Source organism: Chiloscyllium punctatum, chromosome 14 (genome assembly GCF_047496795.1).
Source record: "Chiloscyllium punctatum isolate Juve2018m chromosome 14, sChiPun1.3, whole genome shotgun sequence".
NCBI lineage: Eukaryota > Metazoa > Chordata > Chondrichthyes > Orectolobiformes > Hemiscylliidae > Chiloscyllium > Chiloscyllium punctatum.
In genome coordinates, this window is record NC_092752.1 from 27,001,341 (window position 1) to 27,020,847 (window position 19,507).

The following is a 19,507-nucleotide window of genomic DNA, read 5'->3' on the forward strand; positions in this document are numbered from 1 at the left end:
CTGAAACCCTTGTGAATCTCTAACAGGGAAAATTGAATATGAGACATGTGTCAGAAAATGTAGTCACAGTCTCTTTCAAGACGCAACAGGCTCTGATCCTTGTCCTAGGCTCAACCACCCTCAGCTGCCTCATCAAGGGCCTTCCCTCCATCTTATAGTTAGAGGTAGGGATGTTCGCTGATAACAACACAACATTCAGCGCTATTCACAATGCAGACATTAAAACAGCTCATGCTAATATACAGAAAGAAGTGCTTGCCATCTCCCTTTGATGTCCAATGGCATATCCACCGCTGAATCTGTCGCCACTATCAGCATTGGCTAAAATAAGATTTGGCCAGCCATAAATATGTTATGAGAGTAGGTCAGAAAATCAGAATTCAGTAGCAAGTGCCTTTCCTGCCTCCCCATTGCTTTTCCACTATCAACAAGGCACAAGTCAGGAGTGTGATGGAATATGGTGTGGTTGCCTGTATCATGCAGCTCCAACAGCACTCAAGAAGCCCAATACCGTCAAGGACAAAGCAGCCTGCTTCGCAGGTAGTCTTGTCCACTATCTTCAGCATTAACTCCCTGCAGCACCAATACATTGTGGAAGCAGTGTATGTCATTGAGATGCTGCACTGCAGTACCTCTGTCAGGTTCTTTTCCTGAGGTTTCATACACACAGTTTCATACAATTTGCATACAACAACTTCTGCAAGCAGTCAAAGTTTATTAAAGCTTGTACAAACTAGATTGCCCCCTTTGACACTCTTCGCTGGTGTGCAAAGTCGAGTCAAAAGAGGTCCTGAACAACCAAAATGCATCCCCTTTATACAGGTCAGTTGCTCACAGGTATTCTGGCCACCCTCCACCCATAACCACATGATACCCCAGGTACAATGGTAGGATGATATTATCTTTGGAGATAGTGTAAATGTAAATGCCCTAATCCTGGGGAATCGTTATGCAAACAATTTCTTGACTCTGTGATTCCCCAAGACAATGGAGGTGTGATTTGTCCTAGCTTCAGAGTGGCCCTGCAAATGAGGTCTGGCTCCGTTACTTCCCTAGACAGTGTAGGTTTGATATACTTCAATACTGGGGAATGATCACGCAAATGAATTTGATTGGCTAGGGGATGGCTATGAAAACATTTCTGAATGGAAGTGACTGAATGAGAGTTTAATTTGATAATAGCAGTAGAATAGCAGTAAATGGCTGCCCAAATGAAGTGTAGATTACAATGGATAGTCATCCACATAGTTGCATGTTGTCTGTGAGACAGAATGTCGCCCCACCCACTTCCAGAATGTTCAGCTTCTTGGAGGAAGACAGTTTAACTCTTTAACATTACATTAGAGATAGTACAGTTTAATCTTTAAACACTACACCTCACCAAGACTCCTCCAACACCACCTTCCAAACCTGTGACCTCTACCATCTAGAAGGACAAGAGCAGCTGATACTTCGGAACACCGTCTCCTTCGTGTTTTCCTCCAAGCCATTCTGACATGGGAATTCTTATCACTGTTCCTCCACTGTTGTTGAGTTTAAAATATGGAACTCCCTCTGCAACAGATCATTGGTGTTCATGCACCCGAGGAACTGCAGCAGTTCAAGGCAGCAACTCAACACCACTTTCTCAAAGACAATCAGCGATTGGTAAAATTTTCTGGCTCAGCCACCTATGCCAACATCTCACGAATGAATTAAAAAATGTCTCCAGTACAGGCGGGCAGCTATTAGACCCTAAAAACATTTTCAAACAGTACCCTATCTCCCATTGTCAGAGTCTGGAAGCCTGTACACAACATATTGCTTTATGTGTACCCTACTGTCACTATTGTTGCATTCTGAAGGCAATAACTGGTTGCTCCTGATTGCTCCTTTGACAGAAGATGACACAAATATAGTTTTCTTTTTCTATCCATTCTACACATTCTCCTTAATATCTTCAAAACATTTGTCAAGCTGCAGTAACTTAAACTTCCGAATTCTGAGGAATACCCTTTTAGATTATGTGATCTGTCTCATAATTAAACTTTTAGATTGCAAGTATTACCCTGAAATCTCTGTGCTGTTCTATCTCCAGAGCTAAAACATTCTTTGTAAGCTATAGCACCCACAACTGAGGACAGGACTCAGGGTGTGGTCTGCAAGGCTCTGTATAGCATGTCTTTTATTCCTGAGAATTGAATTCCAATAGCAAGAACCCAAGGCCAGTGTTCTGTTAGCCTTTTCCTTCTCCTGTCCAAAATAAACCAAACACGCTTCGGGGCTCAATGGCCTCCTCTTATTCCTATGTTCCTGTATGTTAAAGAGATATGTAAATGTTTATTGTATTCCACTGCTTTACGTTTTCCATCATTTAGAAAGTTCCTTGCTATATCCTTTTGAAAGAAAAATTGGACCAAATAAGGACCAAAGTGGACAACCTCATAGTTTAACATATTTTCATTCACGGGATGCAGACATCACTTGATGGGCCAACATTTATTGTCCATCCTGAGTTGCTCCGATGAAGATGGTGGTGAGCTGCTTTTTTGAACCGCTGCAGTATATTTGGTGCAAGTAGACCCACAATGTTGGAGAGGGAATTCCATGATTTTGATCCAACGACAGTGATGGAACAGCAATATATTTCCAAGTCAGGTGGTGAGTGGCATGGAGGGTAAGTTGCAGATGGTGCAGGTATCTGCCACCCTTCTCTTTCCAGATGGTATGGATTTGAAATATGCTGTCATAAGAGCCTTGGTGAGTTACTGAAGTGCATCTTGTAGATAGTTCACATTGCTGCTACTGAGATTTGGTGGAGGAGGGAATGAATGTTTCTAAATGTGGTACTGTCAGAGAAATTCAGCACAATGAATCAGAGACCACAAAACGAGGATCACAGTAAAATCAACAAATGGTTTATTAAACAAAGCAATATCGTGGAAGAGAAATTGACCAGGCTGACACAGAACTGATTCTCTGCACAGATGGCCAAAATGCTCTTCCCCGAATGGAAGATGCTGGTAGATTTTAAAGGGGTACAATACAAAGATGATAAACGTAAAAGCAGTTACAGTACAGTGGTGAAAACTGTAAATCAATTAAAACAAGATTAAACTGAATGGAATCAAGCGTCCAACAGCAGCAATTCATTTGTAATTGACACAGGAGGTTCTAGCCATCTCTGTGAATGGGTGAGAATGTCTTCTAGAGGATTCTTCATTGTATTTCCCGTCAACGCGCACATGTGTAAATGTCCCCTCTCCTGGCATCCAGGTCTATACATTATGTTCCTCCTGCAAGCAAAGTCTTCCAGGGCCTCTCGGCCTGCCTCTTTGTTTCTGCGATGAGCGTGCCCTAAGGGTATTGGGACCGCAGTGCTAATGGGGGCTGGGAACTTACTGTGAATGCTGTTTGGGAGGTGTATTCTCTGGTCTGGGAGTAGCTTGGCCATGTCTGATTTCTATGTTAGCCCTGTTTGGCCAAGACTGGGGCATTGCGGATGTGTTCTGTGTGTATTGTTAGGCTTGATCTCTGTGTTTTGCAGAACTGCTTCTGTGTTTTTTTTGTGTGGTTATGCTGTGGGTGGGCAGGGTAGCAGATCTTTCTACCACAGGTACCAATCAAATGGGTTGTTTTGTCCTGGATCATGTCAAGCTTTTTGAATATTGTTGGAGCTGAACTCATCCAGGCAAGTGGAGTATTCCATCACATTCCAGATTTATAACTTGTGGATGATGGATAGGCTGTGGGGAGTCAGGAGATGAATTACTCATTCCTAGCTGGACTCTTAGCCTCTGATGTGCTTTTGTAGCCACAGTATTTATATGGTGAGTCATTAGAGTCATACAGCATAGAAACAGACCCTTTGGTCCAACCAGTCCATGCCGACCATAATTCCAAACTAAACCAGTCCCACCTGGCTGCACTTGGCCCATTTCCCTCCAAATCCTTTTTATTATGTAGGGGCAGCACGGTGGCTCAGTGGTCAGCACTGCTGCCTCACAGTGCCAGGGGACCCAGGTTCAATTCCGGCCTCAGACGACTGTCTGTGTGGAGTTTGCACATTCTCCTCGTGCCTGCATGGGTTTCTTCCAGGTGCTCCGGTTTCTTCCCGCAGTCCAAAGATGTGCAGGTCAGGTGAATTGGCCATGCTAAATTGCCCATAGTGTTAGGTGTATTAGTCAGGGGTGAATGTAGGGGAATGGGTCTGCGTGGGTTGCTCTTCGGAGGGTCCCTGTGAACTTGTTGAGCTGAAGGGCCTGTTTTCACACTGTAGGGAATCTAATCTAATCTAGCATTACTATAACACACAGTTCAACAAACTGCAGACAAAGCAAATATTGCTACATTGTTGTTAAAGAATTTACAGGTTTGAACAGACTTTAAGACCAGAGAATTAAAATAACATTGCTTTAGGACAGAATTAAAAGCTTTAAAGCCGCAACGTCGAAATACTGTACAATCATTAAATCTCTGAGGACAGAAGAAAAGAACAGCATTAAGGTGCAACAGAATTAAAGCAACTTTAAAGAAATATGCATAAAGAACCACATTCACAAGAAATGGAAGATGAAATAATACTACCAAAAAATGAATGTCACAGATAGGTCAAGAATAACGTTGGGGAAATCAGATTTGAAATTACAGAATTGCTTCAAAACTAAACAATCTCAAGCTGAACAAGTAAATAAATCCACCAAAATATTCAGTAGATGATGTTACAGGTTGCCAACGTATAAAAGAAGGCTCCAATAGGTTTGAAGAAGATCCAGGAGCTTTTGACAATTGCTGAAATCCAAAAGCAAATATAATTCTTGGAAGAGTCACTGACAAATCCTGAGAAGGACAACTTTCAGAAGCTAATTCAATTTGCGTCGTGATAAAATCTACAGTCTGAGCTTGAAGTTGAACTGACAAAATTATCTCATATACATTGTCAATGTTGGAAGCAAGACTGCTGTAACCTGCAAAAGGAAGATAATGAAAATCTACCATCTCCAAATAACCTTCTAATGTTAACACTAGTGGTTGTTTTACAATTGTGGAAAACTTGAAATGAATGCAGACGCAATAAGACAACCATGTAACTGGACTGTTCAAATCTTTCTCAGAAACAGTAGGGAAAAGGATACAATATGTCATGCACAAATTTGGTCAATTTAGTTTGGAGTTTTCCCAGATTCAATAGCCGATGAAAGACCTTGCCATTTTCTGTTAGTCCTGTTTGCTAGAAATTGTGTTTGTTTTAATTGTGTTGTCTGAATTTTATGGGAGATAACTGACAGATAGACTGCCTAAGCTGCGTTCTTGCCAAAATCACAATCACAATGAGGAACTTCCTGAGTATGACCAAAAATGTGCAAGACTAGAGGGGAATGGCACTAAATGAATTGCTCCTTCAGGCAGCCAACACAGACACAACGGGTCAAAGAGTTTCCTTTTGTACTGCATTAATTCTATAATTCTGCAGATACTTCAAGGAGCTGAAGCTTACACTGAAGTTAGATAAATTGCTAAGAGAGGGGTTTCAGGTTGAGCTTAAATACTTGTGTAGGTAATTCGGCTGTACTTCTATGTAGTTCAAAGGAATTATTTTCATTCCACCTGATTGGACACATTGCTAGGGCAGGTGGAACTTGAAGCAGAATTTTCAGGCCCAGGGGTTAGGAGACTCCCATGCACCATCAGACTCTAATTTCAAGGAACTCTAAGTCATTTAGAAATGGATCGTTATGATAGTTATTAAATTAGTAGCTTTATAAGCTAATCTGTTGAATGGCTCAAAGAATAGAAGAACCACGAGTAGGAAATGCACACCCTCAAGCCTACACCTTCATTTGAAACAATCGTGGCCTATCTCATCTTGGCTGCAACTCCACTCTCCTGCCTGCTTACCACAACGTTTCAGCCCATTACTAATTAAAAATCTGTCTATCTCCATCTTAAATTTACTCAATGTCCCAGCATCCACCACAGAATTCCACAGATTTTTGACCCTTTGAGGGAAGTGATTTCTCTTCATCTCTGTTTTAAATCTTCAACCTCTTGTTCAAGGTTACTCCACATGTGGAAACATTTTTCTATGTCTACTTTGTCTATCGCCTTCAGCATCTTAAATATTCAAATTGGATCTCTTTTCATTCTGGTAAACCTGAGAGAGTACAGGCCTAAGCTACTCAATCTCTCTTTGTAAGACAAACCTCTCATCTCTGGAATCAATGTAGTGAACCTCCTGTGAACTGCCTCTAATACAATTACATCCCTCCTCAAGTAAGAGGACCAAAAATATATACAGGTGCAGTCTGACTAAAGGTATTTTCTAATCAACCTGATCAAAGATGGTATTTTATTGAACTCGGATCTCCTAACTCAGATATGGGAGATCAATACATGATAATCATGGTCCTATCATTTATGTAAGATCCAACTGGTCTTTTAGTTCCTAATGAAGGGCTTATGCCCGAATGTCGATTCGCCTGCTCTTCGGCTGTGCTTTTCCAGCACCACACTCTCAACACTGATCTCTAGCAGCTGCAGTCCTCACTTTCTCCTAGGTCTTTTAACCAAGGAAAGATGGAGTCAGAAATTGATTGATTGGCATTCTGCCCATTATTGTAACATTGGTCTTCCATTCTGGGTATGAAGAAGATAACTCTGATTGTCTTTGCCACCTCCAGATTTGTGACCTTGAAGTACATTGTTTGAGTTCCTTTTGGTGGAAATCCAACAGTGTCTCTCTTAATCCCTCCATTGCTGAAACCCATCAATTTCCACCACTTATTGAAATGTTGTGTTTTTGTTTTGTCCAGAATCCTTTCTTTGTTTTCAGCCACTCTTCTTCACTGTAAGTCTGCATTCTTACAAAGTGCCCGGAAATGATATATGAACATCCAGTCCAAATGGTTGACGGTCAACTCAATGAGTTGAACATTGTACTCCTTATCTGCTGTTTTATCAGCTTTCTGCTTTAACTGGATTTTGCTTTATTACGCCATCAGTTCCCAGTAGAGTTCTGTTTTTACATGGAATGTAAAATCAGAAGAGCCAAAGTCTATTGGATAGAGCTAACACAAATGAGATCAACACTCCATCATATCAATAAGTGCACATATCAGCTTTAGGATATGAGTTAAGTGTAACTGGGATTTTTTTAAAACAAGGCTTTATTGTGTTGATTGTGGAATTTATAAGGAATGGCTGCCATAGTGGACCAAGCCTGATAGTGCAATCCCACATTCCACCCTCTTCCTGACAGATTCCCCTGAGAACCAACATTTGCTAAATAACTTATTTCATGGATCTTAGAGTCTGGTACTTGACAAACATGGTCACTTCATTAGATACCAGCACCAGTACAATAGTTGCCAAGGCTCATAGCTATTTGACATAAAGTGCCCCGTGATACATGTAGCATTGACAGAGTACCTGTGAAATTCTCGACCAATTACCAGGGATCCACTTGGGAGTTCAAGAATTTGCATTCTATAGTCATAGTTATTCAAAAAGTTACGGCCCCATTCATAAAATATTAATTATAGTCTTTGCTTTCAATACTATTGTTGCATTGTGATGGGCAATGAGAGCTGCAATGATGTCATTCCTTACATGGAATAATGGCATTTGGCTGCAACGTAACCAGTGGTTCAAATGTTTCTTTTTATTTAGTCAGAAAATGCAGATATCCAGCAGACCGAACTTAAAAATATATATACTTTCCTTCCCTGAAGTGTTACTTTCTGAGAGGGGGCATCAATTTTAAAATCTAGCTTCGAATCCCAATGATACAAAAGGTTACTAAATGTCATCAAACTTGCGATAATGTTGCATGAAATGGTTTTGTACCACATTGTACAACTAAATCAGTCACATATCAATTGATAGTCCAGTCAGGAAGAGGGCAGAGTTGTGGATTACATTTGTTAAAAAGTGACTGTGTTCCTCAAGTACCAGACTCTAAGACCTCTGAAACAAACAATTTAGTGAATGTTGGTTCTCAGAAGCTAATTCTCTGCCAGGAAGAGGGTGGGATGAGAGATTGCAGCATCAGGCTTGGTTCACTGTGGCAGCCATTCCTTATAATTTCTAGAATCATCATGGTAAAGACCTGTTCTCAAAAATTCCAGTTACACTGAACCCATGCCCTAGATCCATGCATCAGTTGACGTGTGGGAATTGCTGATCTCACTTGTGTCAGCTCTATCCAATACTCTTTGGCTATTCAGTTTTGCGCAAATTCCATGCAAAAGGAGCAGTGCTAGGAAATGATGGCGTAATTGAAGCACGTTCAAGGTAAAATGATTGATCAAAAGACGAAGGCTTTGAGTTTAGATCAGACCCAAAAATGTGCAGCTGGTGGGAAAGAACACATTACAAGTACCTGTTATCAGGGTCAAAGGGGTCACGTGGATTTGATGTTCGCGAATTTGATCATTTGCTGGACCCCAGCATGGAGCCAGCATTATTCATTAATTCCCTCCCTATTTGGCTAGGACAAAGGGGAGGAAACTGTTTATAAAATGCTAGAACTGTATTAAAGGCATGCAACACTTCTTAAAAGGGAGATGCACTCTGGCTCCAGACTTTAGAGAAACTTCACAAATGAAATAATGTTTGTAAGTGATCCTGGGGGTACTTAGGACCTCTAATGTAGTGCATTGAAAAAAAAAAATTATATAGAAGCATGTGTGACTGCAAGATGTTAGAAATAAGCTTACAGCCAAATACATACTTCCTTGGGATAGTTACAGTTGTAATGTAGTAGACATGTCAAGTCAGTTATCTGCACAGCATGTTCCCACAAACACATGGCAATGATTGAATAGCTTGCGTTTATGATGTTGATAGATAAAAAACATTAGGGATCAATTATCTGATTCTTTCAAAGTCATGTCATGGAGTCTTTCACATCCAGATTGAGCAGATGGGCACTGGTTTAACATCACATCTGAAAGACAGGACATACTCAGTATTACACTGGAATATCAGCTTGAAAGTTTGTGGTTAGTCCTGGAGTGTATTGTGATTGAAATCACAGCCTTCTAACTCAAGAAAGAATGATATTCACTGACCCATGATCAACATTAGAAATCCTGGTCCAGATAGTGAACTGCAGCATACTTTTAGTACCAATTTTGCTAGCCTGATCTGTTGTTGTCATATCCACCAGAACCATCTGAGATGTTTTAAATAGATTCATTGCATTGATCATTCTTTTTGGAATGCGTCAAAGATGTTTATACCAAGTAGGAAGGAATGCCCACATGAAGTCTCTGACAGAAATGAGGCTCAGTTATATAAAAACCAAAAGAACTGCAAGTCAGAAACCAAAAGAGAAATTTCTGGAAAAGCTCAACAGGTCTGGCAGTATCGATAGAGAAAAATCAGTTTAAAATTTCCAGCCCAGTGACCCTTGCGCAGTCCTGAGCTTTTCTAGCAATTTCTGTTTTTGTAGGGTCAGTTAAATGTTTATTACACAGCACTTACTAACTGAGTACTCCTCCCAATAACAGTCCTTTATATCCTGATGAGCAAAGCTTATCTTATGATATCAGTTAATCCTGTCAGTTAATACTTGCCTTATAGAATTGACAGAAGGAATGAGACTACCTCTTGGGTTACAATTCCTTCCAGGTAACATTTCCCTTGCTGGTGGAAAGATTTCACTGAGGAGGACAATCTTAGGACCTTAGTTCCTTGAGTATGGCGTAATATAGAAAACAGTTTAATTACTCCACTCGAGTTGTCAAATATGAACCTTACTCCCTTATTCTTTCCTCACAACCGCAAAGCCCACATCCTCAGTGCTGAGGGAACTCTCTCTCCTCTTCCCATCACTCACTTTGAATCATTACATATCACTAAATTATCTTCCTCAACTTCTCACATATCCTCACTTTCGACTTGCTTTGCTACTGCAATCCTTACATCCCGATATCTCACACTTTATACACTGCATTTGTTTACAATGACAGTGTCACAGTATCGATCAGATATTCAAGTACATCTTGTGACAAGTAGATGCAGCTGGCCTTGAGAAGCAAAGCATTCAAAGGAGCAAAGTTCGTAGAGAGTGACCATATTGGAGGGGATATGACATAGGGCTTCTTTATACTGTGAGCTTTTATGCCTTTTGTTGTCACACTGTGCATGAAAACTGCAGTTGTCCTCACCAGCCACTTCCTACCTTTGACTTTCATTATTACAGGCAAAGGATTTTTATTACAATACTTTAGTACTTTAACATGATTGGTGCCGAATAAGGTGGAAAGTGTATTCCAAAATGAAATGAATTGCACATGCTGCCTGTTGTGTTGAATCATGAGGTAGTAGCTTAAAAATGTGTTGCTGGAAAAGCGCAGCAGGTCAGGCAGCATCGAAGGAGCAGGAGAATCGACGTTTCGGGCATAAGCCCTTCTTCAGGCCTGATTCCTGAAGAAGGGCTTATGCCCGAAACATCGATTCTCCTGTTCCTTCGATGCTGCCTGACCTGCTGCGCTTTTCCAGCAACACATTTTTAAGCTCTGATCTCCAGCATCTGCAGTCCTCACTTTCTCCTCATGAGGTAGTAGGTTTGTGATATTTCTTGTCACTTGCCTTCCAATATTCCATCCTTTGGATTACCTCGAAACTGCTAAGATGCTTTGTTTGCAATCATCCTTCAGTTCAGCCTTTCTCTGGGAAAAGACAATTGCATCATAGATATTTTTGTGTTTTTGTGGTTGCATCTCCCTTGAGTATACTACAGCTAATGCAATTGTATTTCTCTTTATACAGACCTGCAGCCACTGCTGTAATATCACTAGCCTTTGGCCAATACATACTGGAGCCATTTTTTATGCCCTGCGGAATCCCAGAAATTGCAATCAAACTGGTCACTACCATTGGCATCAGTAAGTTTCCTCACATTGTGTGTACTATTGACATAAATTTTTAATATATTTCATTACCTAACTTTTAACAAAAATACTAAAATGGGAATTTTACTGTACTATGGGCTAAAATGGCATGGAAAATGATTATGCAATGTCTCAAAAGGCAATAAATTAGGATGTGCAAATCTCCATTTTGCTAACAGCTGATCTGTTGTACTAATTAGTCAATTACATTAGTTCTGAAACATTGCACAGAATTTTCATTTCAAGGTAGATGTGAGTTTAGGTATGTCCATTCTGGCAGTTTATTGCTACCTGCCCATGTGCAAGTCTGTCAACATGTTCCTGTCTCTTGTCTATTTCTGGGTAGTTGCTTATGGTACAGTGACCCAACATCAACAACAATTGGCAAATTTTAATTCTCTCAGAAATGTTTATCAAATTCAGTCCACTAAAATATTAACTGATGGGAATGTTCACACCCTGTCACTCTGATATCATTAGAGCCTCGAGCTGGAATGGTGGCAGCCATCTGCAGAGGTGGTGAGATACCCGGACAATATTAAAAACCATTCGAGCATGGATGTTGAGAGTTAGGTGGAGGACAACCATGGCCACAAGTCATGCTGTGGAGTACTTGCCCACCTGCAGTAAATCCTGACTGCTGTCCCACAGTACCTTTTGATCCATTGTTAAGTTTACAGAGGATGCCTTCTCTTGAGATATCAGCCACCTATAGAGATAGTGCCTACCTCTTCCAGCGAGGTTGCCATGTGCCCGGTGATTTGGGCGCTTCCCCTAGCTTTCTGAGCAGCACACCCTACCCTCCATCTTGAAAACCTCTTCCAGGGTCCTGCCAAGGTCACTTTGAGACTCTATCTGGTGCTGTTGATCTTGGATCATGCCAGCTTTTCTGAAACAGCTGGAGATTTCATTAACCAATGTATTAGAAACAGGGAAGAACATGGGTGTTTTCATTATGAGCGGGTATTGTTAAGTCAGCTTGATCTACAGGGTCAAGAGGTGTCATCCACCCATTTTATTCCATTTCCAATGGATTCAATGAAGGTCAGTATAGAGTGGACTGTAAAACAAGAACATAGTCAAAATTGAAACAATTGCTGGAAAAAATTGCCGGAAAATCTCAGGTGGTCTGACTACATCTGTGGAGAAAAAATCAGTGTTAGTGTTTCAGACCCAGTAGCAACCAGTTCATTTATATTTCTGGCTCTCTTCAGTTCTGAAGAAGATTAGAAAGAACTGAGAGTCATAGAGTCATAGAGATGTACAGCATGGAAATAGATCCTTTGATCCAACCTGTCCATGCCAACCAGATATCCCAACTCAATCTAGTCCCACCTGCCAGCACCTGGCCCATATCCCTCCAAACCCTTCCTATTCATATACCCATCGAAATGCCTCTCAAATGTTGCAATTGTACCAGCGTCCACCACATCCTCTGGCAGCTCATTCTATACCTGTACCACTCTCTGTGAGAAAAAGTTGCCCCTTAGGTCTCTTTTATGTCTTTCCCCTCTCACCCTAAACCTATGTCCTCTATTTCTGGACTCTCCGACCCCAGGGAAAAGGCTTTGCCTATTTACCCTCTCCATGCCCCTCATAATTTTGTAAACCTCCATAAGGTCACCCCGCAACCTCCGATGCTCCAGGGAAAGCAGCCCCAGCATGTTCAGCCTCTCCCTATAGCTCAAATCCTCCAACCCTGGCGACATCCTTGTAAATCTTTTCTGAACCCTTTCAAGTTTCACAACATCTTTCCAATAGGAAGGAGATCAGAATTGCATACAATATTCCAACAGTGGCCTAACCAATGTCTAGTACAGCCATAACATGACTTCCCAACTCCTGTACTCAATACTCTGACCAATAAAGGAAAGCATACCAAACGCCTTCTTCACTATCCTATCTACCTGCGACTCCACTTTCAAGGAGCTATGAATCTGCACTCCAAGGTCTCTTTGTTCAGTAACACTCCCTAAGACCTTACCATTAAGTGTATAAGTCCTGCTAAGATTTGCTTTCCCAAAATGCAGCACCTCGCATTTATCTGAGTTAAATTCCATCTGCCACTTCTCAGCCCAATCGCCTATCTGGTCAAGATCCTGTTGTAATCTGAGGTAACCGTCTTCGCTGTCCACTACACCTCCAATTTTGTGTCATCTGCAAACTTACTAACTGTACCTCTTATGCTCGCATCCGAATCATTTATATAAATGGAAACAGGTAGAGAACCCAGCACCGATCCTTGTGGCGCTCCACTGATCACAGGCCTCCAGTCTGAAAAACAACCCTCCACCACCACCCTCTGTCTTCTGCCTTTGAGCCAGTTCTGTATCCAAATGGCTAGTTCTCCCTGTATTCCATGAGATCTAACCTTGCTAATCAGTCTCCCATGGGGAACCTTGTTGAACACCTTACTGAAGTCCATATAGATCACATCTACTGCTCTGCCCTCATCAATCCTCTTTCTTACTTCTTCAAGAAAATCAATCAAGTTTGTGAGACATGATTTCCCACTCACAAAGCCATGTTGACTATCCCTAATCAGTCCTTGCCTTTCCAAATACAGGCACATCCTGTCCCTCAGGATTCCCTCCAACAACTTGCCCACTACCGAGGTCAGGCTCACTGGTCTATAGTTCCCTGGCTTGTCCCTACCATCTTTCTTAAACAGTTGCACCATGTTTGTCAACCACCAGTCTTCTGGCACCTCACCTGTGACTATCGATGATACAAATATCTCAGCAAGAGGCCCAGCAATCACTTCTCTAGCTTCCGATGGATCTCTAGGGTACACCTGATCGGGTCTTGGGAATTATCCAACTTTATGCGTTACAAGACATCCAGCACTTCCTCCTCTGTAATCTGCACATTTTGCAAGATGTCACCATTCCCCTACATTCTATATCTTCCATATCCTTTTCCACAGTAAATACTGTTGCAAAATACTCATTTAGTATCTCCCCCATTTTCTGCGGCTCCACACAAAGGCTGCCTTGCTGATCTTTGAGGGGGCCTATTCTCTCCCTAGTTACCCTTTTGTCCTTAATGTATTTGTAAAAACCCTTTTGATTCTCCTTAATTCTATTTGCCAAAGCTGTCTCATGTCCCCTTTTTGTCCTCCTGATTTTCCTCTTAAGTATACTCCTACTTCCTTTATACTCTTCTAAGGATTCACTCAATCTATCCTGTCTATACCCTACTTATGCTTCCTTTTTCTTAACCAAACCGTCAATTTCTTTAGTCATTCAGCATTCCCTCTTCCTACCTTTCGCCCTGACAGGAATATACTTTCTCTGGATTCTTGTTATCTCATTTCTGAATGCTTCCCATTTTCCAGCTGTACCTTTACCTGCGAATATCTGTCTCCAATCAACTTTCGAAGGCTCTTGCCTAGTACCATCAAAATTGACCTTTCTGCAATTTAGAACTTCAACTTTTAGATCTGGTCTATCCTTTTCCATCAGTATTTTAAATCTAATAGAATTATGGTCACTGGCCCCAAAGTGCTCCTCCACTGACACCTCAGTCACCTGCCCTGCCTTACTTCCCAAGAGTAGGTCAGGTTTTGCACCTTCTCTAGTAGGTACATCCACATACTGAATCAGAAAATTGTCTTGTACACGCTTAACAAATTCCTCTCCATCTAAATCTTTAACACTATGGCAGTCCCTGTCTATGTTCGTAAAGTTAAAATCCCTACCATAACCAACCTATTATTCTTACAGAGAGCTGAGATACTCTTACAAGTTTGTTTCTCAATTTCTCTCTGACTATTGGGGGGGGGGGGGTCTATAATACAATCCCAATAAGGTGATTGTTCTTTTCTTATTTCTCAGTTTCACCCAAATAACTTCCCTGGATGTATTTCCAGGAATATCCTCCCTCAGCACAGCTGTAATGCTATCCCTTATCAAAAACGCCACTCCTCCTCCTCTCTTGCCTCCCTTTCTATCCTTCCTGTAGCATTTGTATCCTGGAACATTAAGCTGCCATTCCTATCCATCCCTGAGCCATGTCACTGTAATTGCTATGATATCCCAGTCCCATGTTCCTAACCATGCCCTGAGTACATCTGTCTTCCCTGTTCGGCCCCTTGCATTGAAATAAATGCAGTTCAATTTATTTGTCCTACCTTGTCTCTGCCTGCCTGACTGTTTGACTCACTTCTGTTCTCAACTGTACCCGTCTCAGATTGATCTCTTTCCTCACTATCTCCCTGGGTCCCCCCCCCCCCCCCCCCCACCTTACTAGTTTAAAACCTCCTGAGCAGCTCTAGCAAATTTCCCTGCCAGTATATTAGTCCCCTTCCAATTTAGGTGCAATCCATCCTTCTTGTACAGGTCACTTCTACCCCAAAAGTTATTCAAATGATCCAAAAATGTGAATCCTTCTTCCATACACCAGCTCCTCAGCCATGCATTCATCTGCTCTATCCTCCTATTCCTGCCCTCACTAGCTCGTAGCACTGGGAGTAATCCAGATATTACTATTCTTGAGCATTTATGGCAGATATAATCTGCAGTAACCCTTAAACTCTCTTTAAACTCCCACATCTGACAAGAAGTACATATCACTGTACTAAAGGCCATTTTTGCTCCTTCACAGTCTACAGACCCAGAAAATAAAGCTGTCTTCTTCCTCTACAAAACAGTGCCCCAGGTTAAATTAATAGTTTTGGCATATATTCTAAGTTTAATCAAGAGACATATCTTCAAAACATATAATCAAGAAAAAACCCACTCTAATCATTACTGCAGCCTTTCTGTTGGACACACTTAAAACATTGATTAACTTATCTGATTCTGTTTTGTGAACTTCGCCCAACTAGGTTCCTCCAAGATTAGTTGTGAATTGCATTGTTTGTTAATTTTCTCAGACGCACTCTGATGTCCAGTGATACATGAATTCAAAACAGCAAAGGCAGTAACTGTGCAGGTTCTCTGTCTCTCTCCTGCAATGACCTCACCATGTGTTTCCTTTGTCTGCTCTTCTCCCTTTTAAAACTGCTGTTGTTTTGACTTTTTTTTCCAAAGTTCCAAATCAATGCAGCAGCATATGAAACAGTAATTGTTGCTCCTGGAATTTGAGGAAATCACTTCCAGCACCTATAATACCTCATAAAAAGGAGCAGCTGTTACAGACAGAAATTTTTCCCAAAGTTAACGCATTAACTCTATTTCTGTTTCTACAGATGTTGTCAGCACCTGTCTAATTTTGCAGCACTTTCTGTTTCTTTTTGTCCCAGCCCAGGTTAGCCCTCCTGCTTTTGATAGATTAGTTCAAAATTGATCAATTATACAAACAATGTGACTGAGCAGTAAAGAAACCTGAGGTAGAATCAGAAGAACATTTAACAGGCTGTTAGGTGTTGAGAACATACCTTTAAGGATCTTCTTTACATTTTAATTATATATTTTTCTGGTGGTCAGGTACGCTCTCAAAAATCTTGGTGCTTTTTTTGGGGTTGCTAAACAGTTTTTATTGTTGCCTGGAACTCCCGTGAGTAGCATTAATAGTTTGGCAATGTGCATTGGGTTTGGAGGAAATGGAAGGATACCAGATACCAAAAGCTCCACATCTTTGTGTCTTTTGAAGGTTCTATACCTCACTTAGGTTGACGTTGTGCTAGATAAGAATATACGGACCAACAATAAGATAAGTGGCCCCAAGAGCTTACTGTGTAATTCAATTACATAATGCTTGATCTTTGACCTCAGTTCTACTTTTGTGCTTGAGCTCCATGTCACTTGATTGTATTAAGAACCAAAAACTGTATCTCAGCTTTGATATTCAATTATTGTGCAGTTATGAACCCATGCTACAGAATTCCAGAGACTCTCAATGCTCTGTGTGAAAGATTTATCCTCATTACTGTTCCTAAGTGGGCAACATTTTATCCTGAGGCTGGGCTCCTTATCTTAGACATTCCAAGCAGGAGAAATAATCTTGTGGCTGGCAGTGTCCTTTTCAGGACCTTATATGATTCAAGAAGGTTGAAATGAGATCCTTTTCCCAAGACGGACTACCTCAGCTGACTGTTAGCACCAGCCTTGCCCTGCAGAGCCAGCATTGTCTGTTTGGTCACATCCATCAAGATGTCAGCCACCATTCTGCAGTACTGCATTATGGGACAGGCAAGGCAGCAAATTCTGGGCAGTGCCATCTGCGGCAGGGACCCTGTGGATGCTACACAATGAAGGGCTGGCCACCTGGAGACAGACCCAGTCACAGCCTGCAACTTGGTTGGTGCCTTCTCATGGAATGTTGCAGAGGGTAGCATTGCATGCAGTACCACTTCAACTTCATCAGCCATCGCAGAGGCATGTCAAGAGCAGCCAGATGCTGTCACTTGTGCACAGGCTCCTAGTTGTGCTTGGGGAGCTTTAGCTTTTCCATTTCCCCTTTTATTGATTGCCATTTCTTAATTCCTTGTAATTTCAGCCTTGATGAGCACTGCTGAAATGTTGCACATGTTTTGGCACTTACCTATTGCTCCTATATTCATTGGAGTTTAGAGGAATGAGGGGGCCTCGCATAGAAACCAATAGAATTCTAAAACGATTTGACAGGGCAAATGCAGGAAGGATGTTCCCAATGTGGAGTCTAGAACCAGGAGCCACAGTCTAGGGATACAGAGTAGGCTGTTTACAACTGGGATGAGGGGAAATTTCTTCACCCAGAGAGTGGTGAGCCCATGGAATTCTCTGCCTTAGAAAGCAGTTGAGGCCAAAACATTGAATGTTTTTAAGAAGATATTAGATGTAGTTCTTAGATTAAGGGGATCAAAGGAAATGGGTGAAAGCAGGAAGAGGATACAGAATAGGATGATTAGCCATGACCATATCAAAGGCAGAGCAGGCTCAAATGGGTGAATAGCATACACGTGCTCCTAATTTCTATGTTTCTATGTTTAACATTTTGGTCCCCTTCTTGTGCCACACTTCTTTAATTGAGCTCATTGTTTTAAATTTCACATCTGAATATTGTTGCTCTCCTACCAGTCTGGTGTAATCCCAATTTGTGAGCTTGCACCTGGACATAATTACTCAACTGAGGTTCCAGGAAAATTAAGTGTTATTTGCACTTGAGGTTCAGTTCTGTCTCATAACAGCCCAAAACCACTTAGGACTGTCTAAAGATGAAGAGCTGACATAATTCTCTTTATTAAATTGCTTTCTCATCAACACTTCCTGTCAAAACAGGACAATTTCCAATAAAACTTACAAAGGAAACCAGTGCCTGCCTGCATAATGTTTTCAGTAGTGGTGTACATAGGATATCATCAGGGATATGCCTTCTCTCTGACTAATTACTGTGTTTTTCATTTTCAAATGAATGTCAGAAATATGTGGGTAATTTCATCTACCTTCATGTTCCTTGTAGAGTTTTTGGTTATCACCTACACACCTACATTCATAGCTATGGGAGAAGTAATCTTACACACTCATCAGCATGAGTGAGAAACCTGGCAGTATGTTTACACAGAAGTGAAGATCTGGAGGGAAAAGAAAACCTTAAATATATAAAATATGCATATATGTATAAGGAAGACATGGTGGCTCAGTGGTTAGCACTGCTGCCTCACTGCACCAGGGACCTAGGTTTGATTCCACCCTCGGGTGACTGTGTGGAATTTATATATTGTCGCCATGTCTGCGTGGTCCTCCAGGTGCTCCAGTTTCCTCCCACAATCCAAAAATGTAGTCTATGAAGATTGGCCATGCTAAATTGCCCACAGTGCCCAAGGATGTGCAGGCTAGGTGGTTTAGCCATGGGAAATGCAAGGGGCGGGGTGGGGGGGGGGGGGAGGTAGGTCCAGATGGGATGCTCTTCTGAGAGGCAGTACGGACTCAATGGGCTGAATGGCCTTCTTTCACACTGTTGGGATTCTATGATATTGCATCTGTCACATCTTCCAAGCGTCTCAGAGAGCATTACAGCCAAAAGGTATACTTTAAGTGCAAAGGTAAAACTGACAATCTTATCAATCAGGAGAAAGTAAGGATTGCAGATGCTGAAGATCAGAGTTGAGAGTGTGGTGCTGGAAAAGCACAACAGGTCAGGCAGCATCCAAGGAGCAGGAGAATTGATGTTTCAAGCCCTTCATCAGCATCCTGATGCTTATGCCTGAAATGTTGATTCTCCTGCTCCTCGGATGCTGCCTGACTTGCTACGTTTTCCAGCACTACACTCTCCAATCTTATCAATCAGTAGGCTACTCTCATTAGAGAGAGAGAGAGAGAGAGAGAGAGAGAGTGGTGGTGATTTAACCTGAGAGCGACCACATCTCAGGCAAGTGGAGAGGTCATGAAGGAGAGTCCTTCATGGTGACCTCCGCCAATGCAGAACTTAACCCACACTAACGGCTTCACACTACATTGCAAACCAGTGTTCAAACAACTGAGCTAACCAATCCCTTTTGAAGTATAGATACTTCTGTGTTGCATAAACCACAGGAGAAAATTTGTACTACAATAAGCAACATAGAAATAAATGAATAGGTCATCTGTAGAAGATGGTGGCTGAAGGGTAATTATGGTCAGGACAACTCCCATGCTTTTTGTTGAATAGAATTGTGGATCTTTTATGCTCAAATGTTCGGAACAGGTCTTGACCTCCCAACCTTTACA

General features: G+C 41.6%; 1 protein-coding gene across 2 annotated transcripts in view; it reads left to right on the forward strand.

The window, feature by feature from the left end:
- The window catches only part of slc7a11 (solute carrier family 7 member 11), a 182,218-nt gene that overhangs the window by 38,604 nt on the left and 124,107 nt on the right, over positions 1-19,507 (forward strand). For both annotated transcript variants that reach the window (XM_072584080.1, XM_072584079.1), the window contains exon 3: positions 10,756-10,871. In XM_072584080.1, the coding sequence (XP_072440181.1) occupies positions 10,756-10,871 (116 nt within the window). The remainder of the gene's footprint in view (positions 1-10,755; positions 10,872-19,507) is intronic.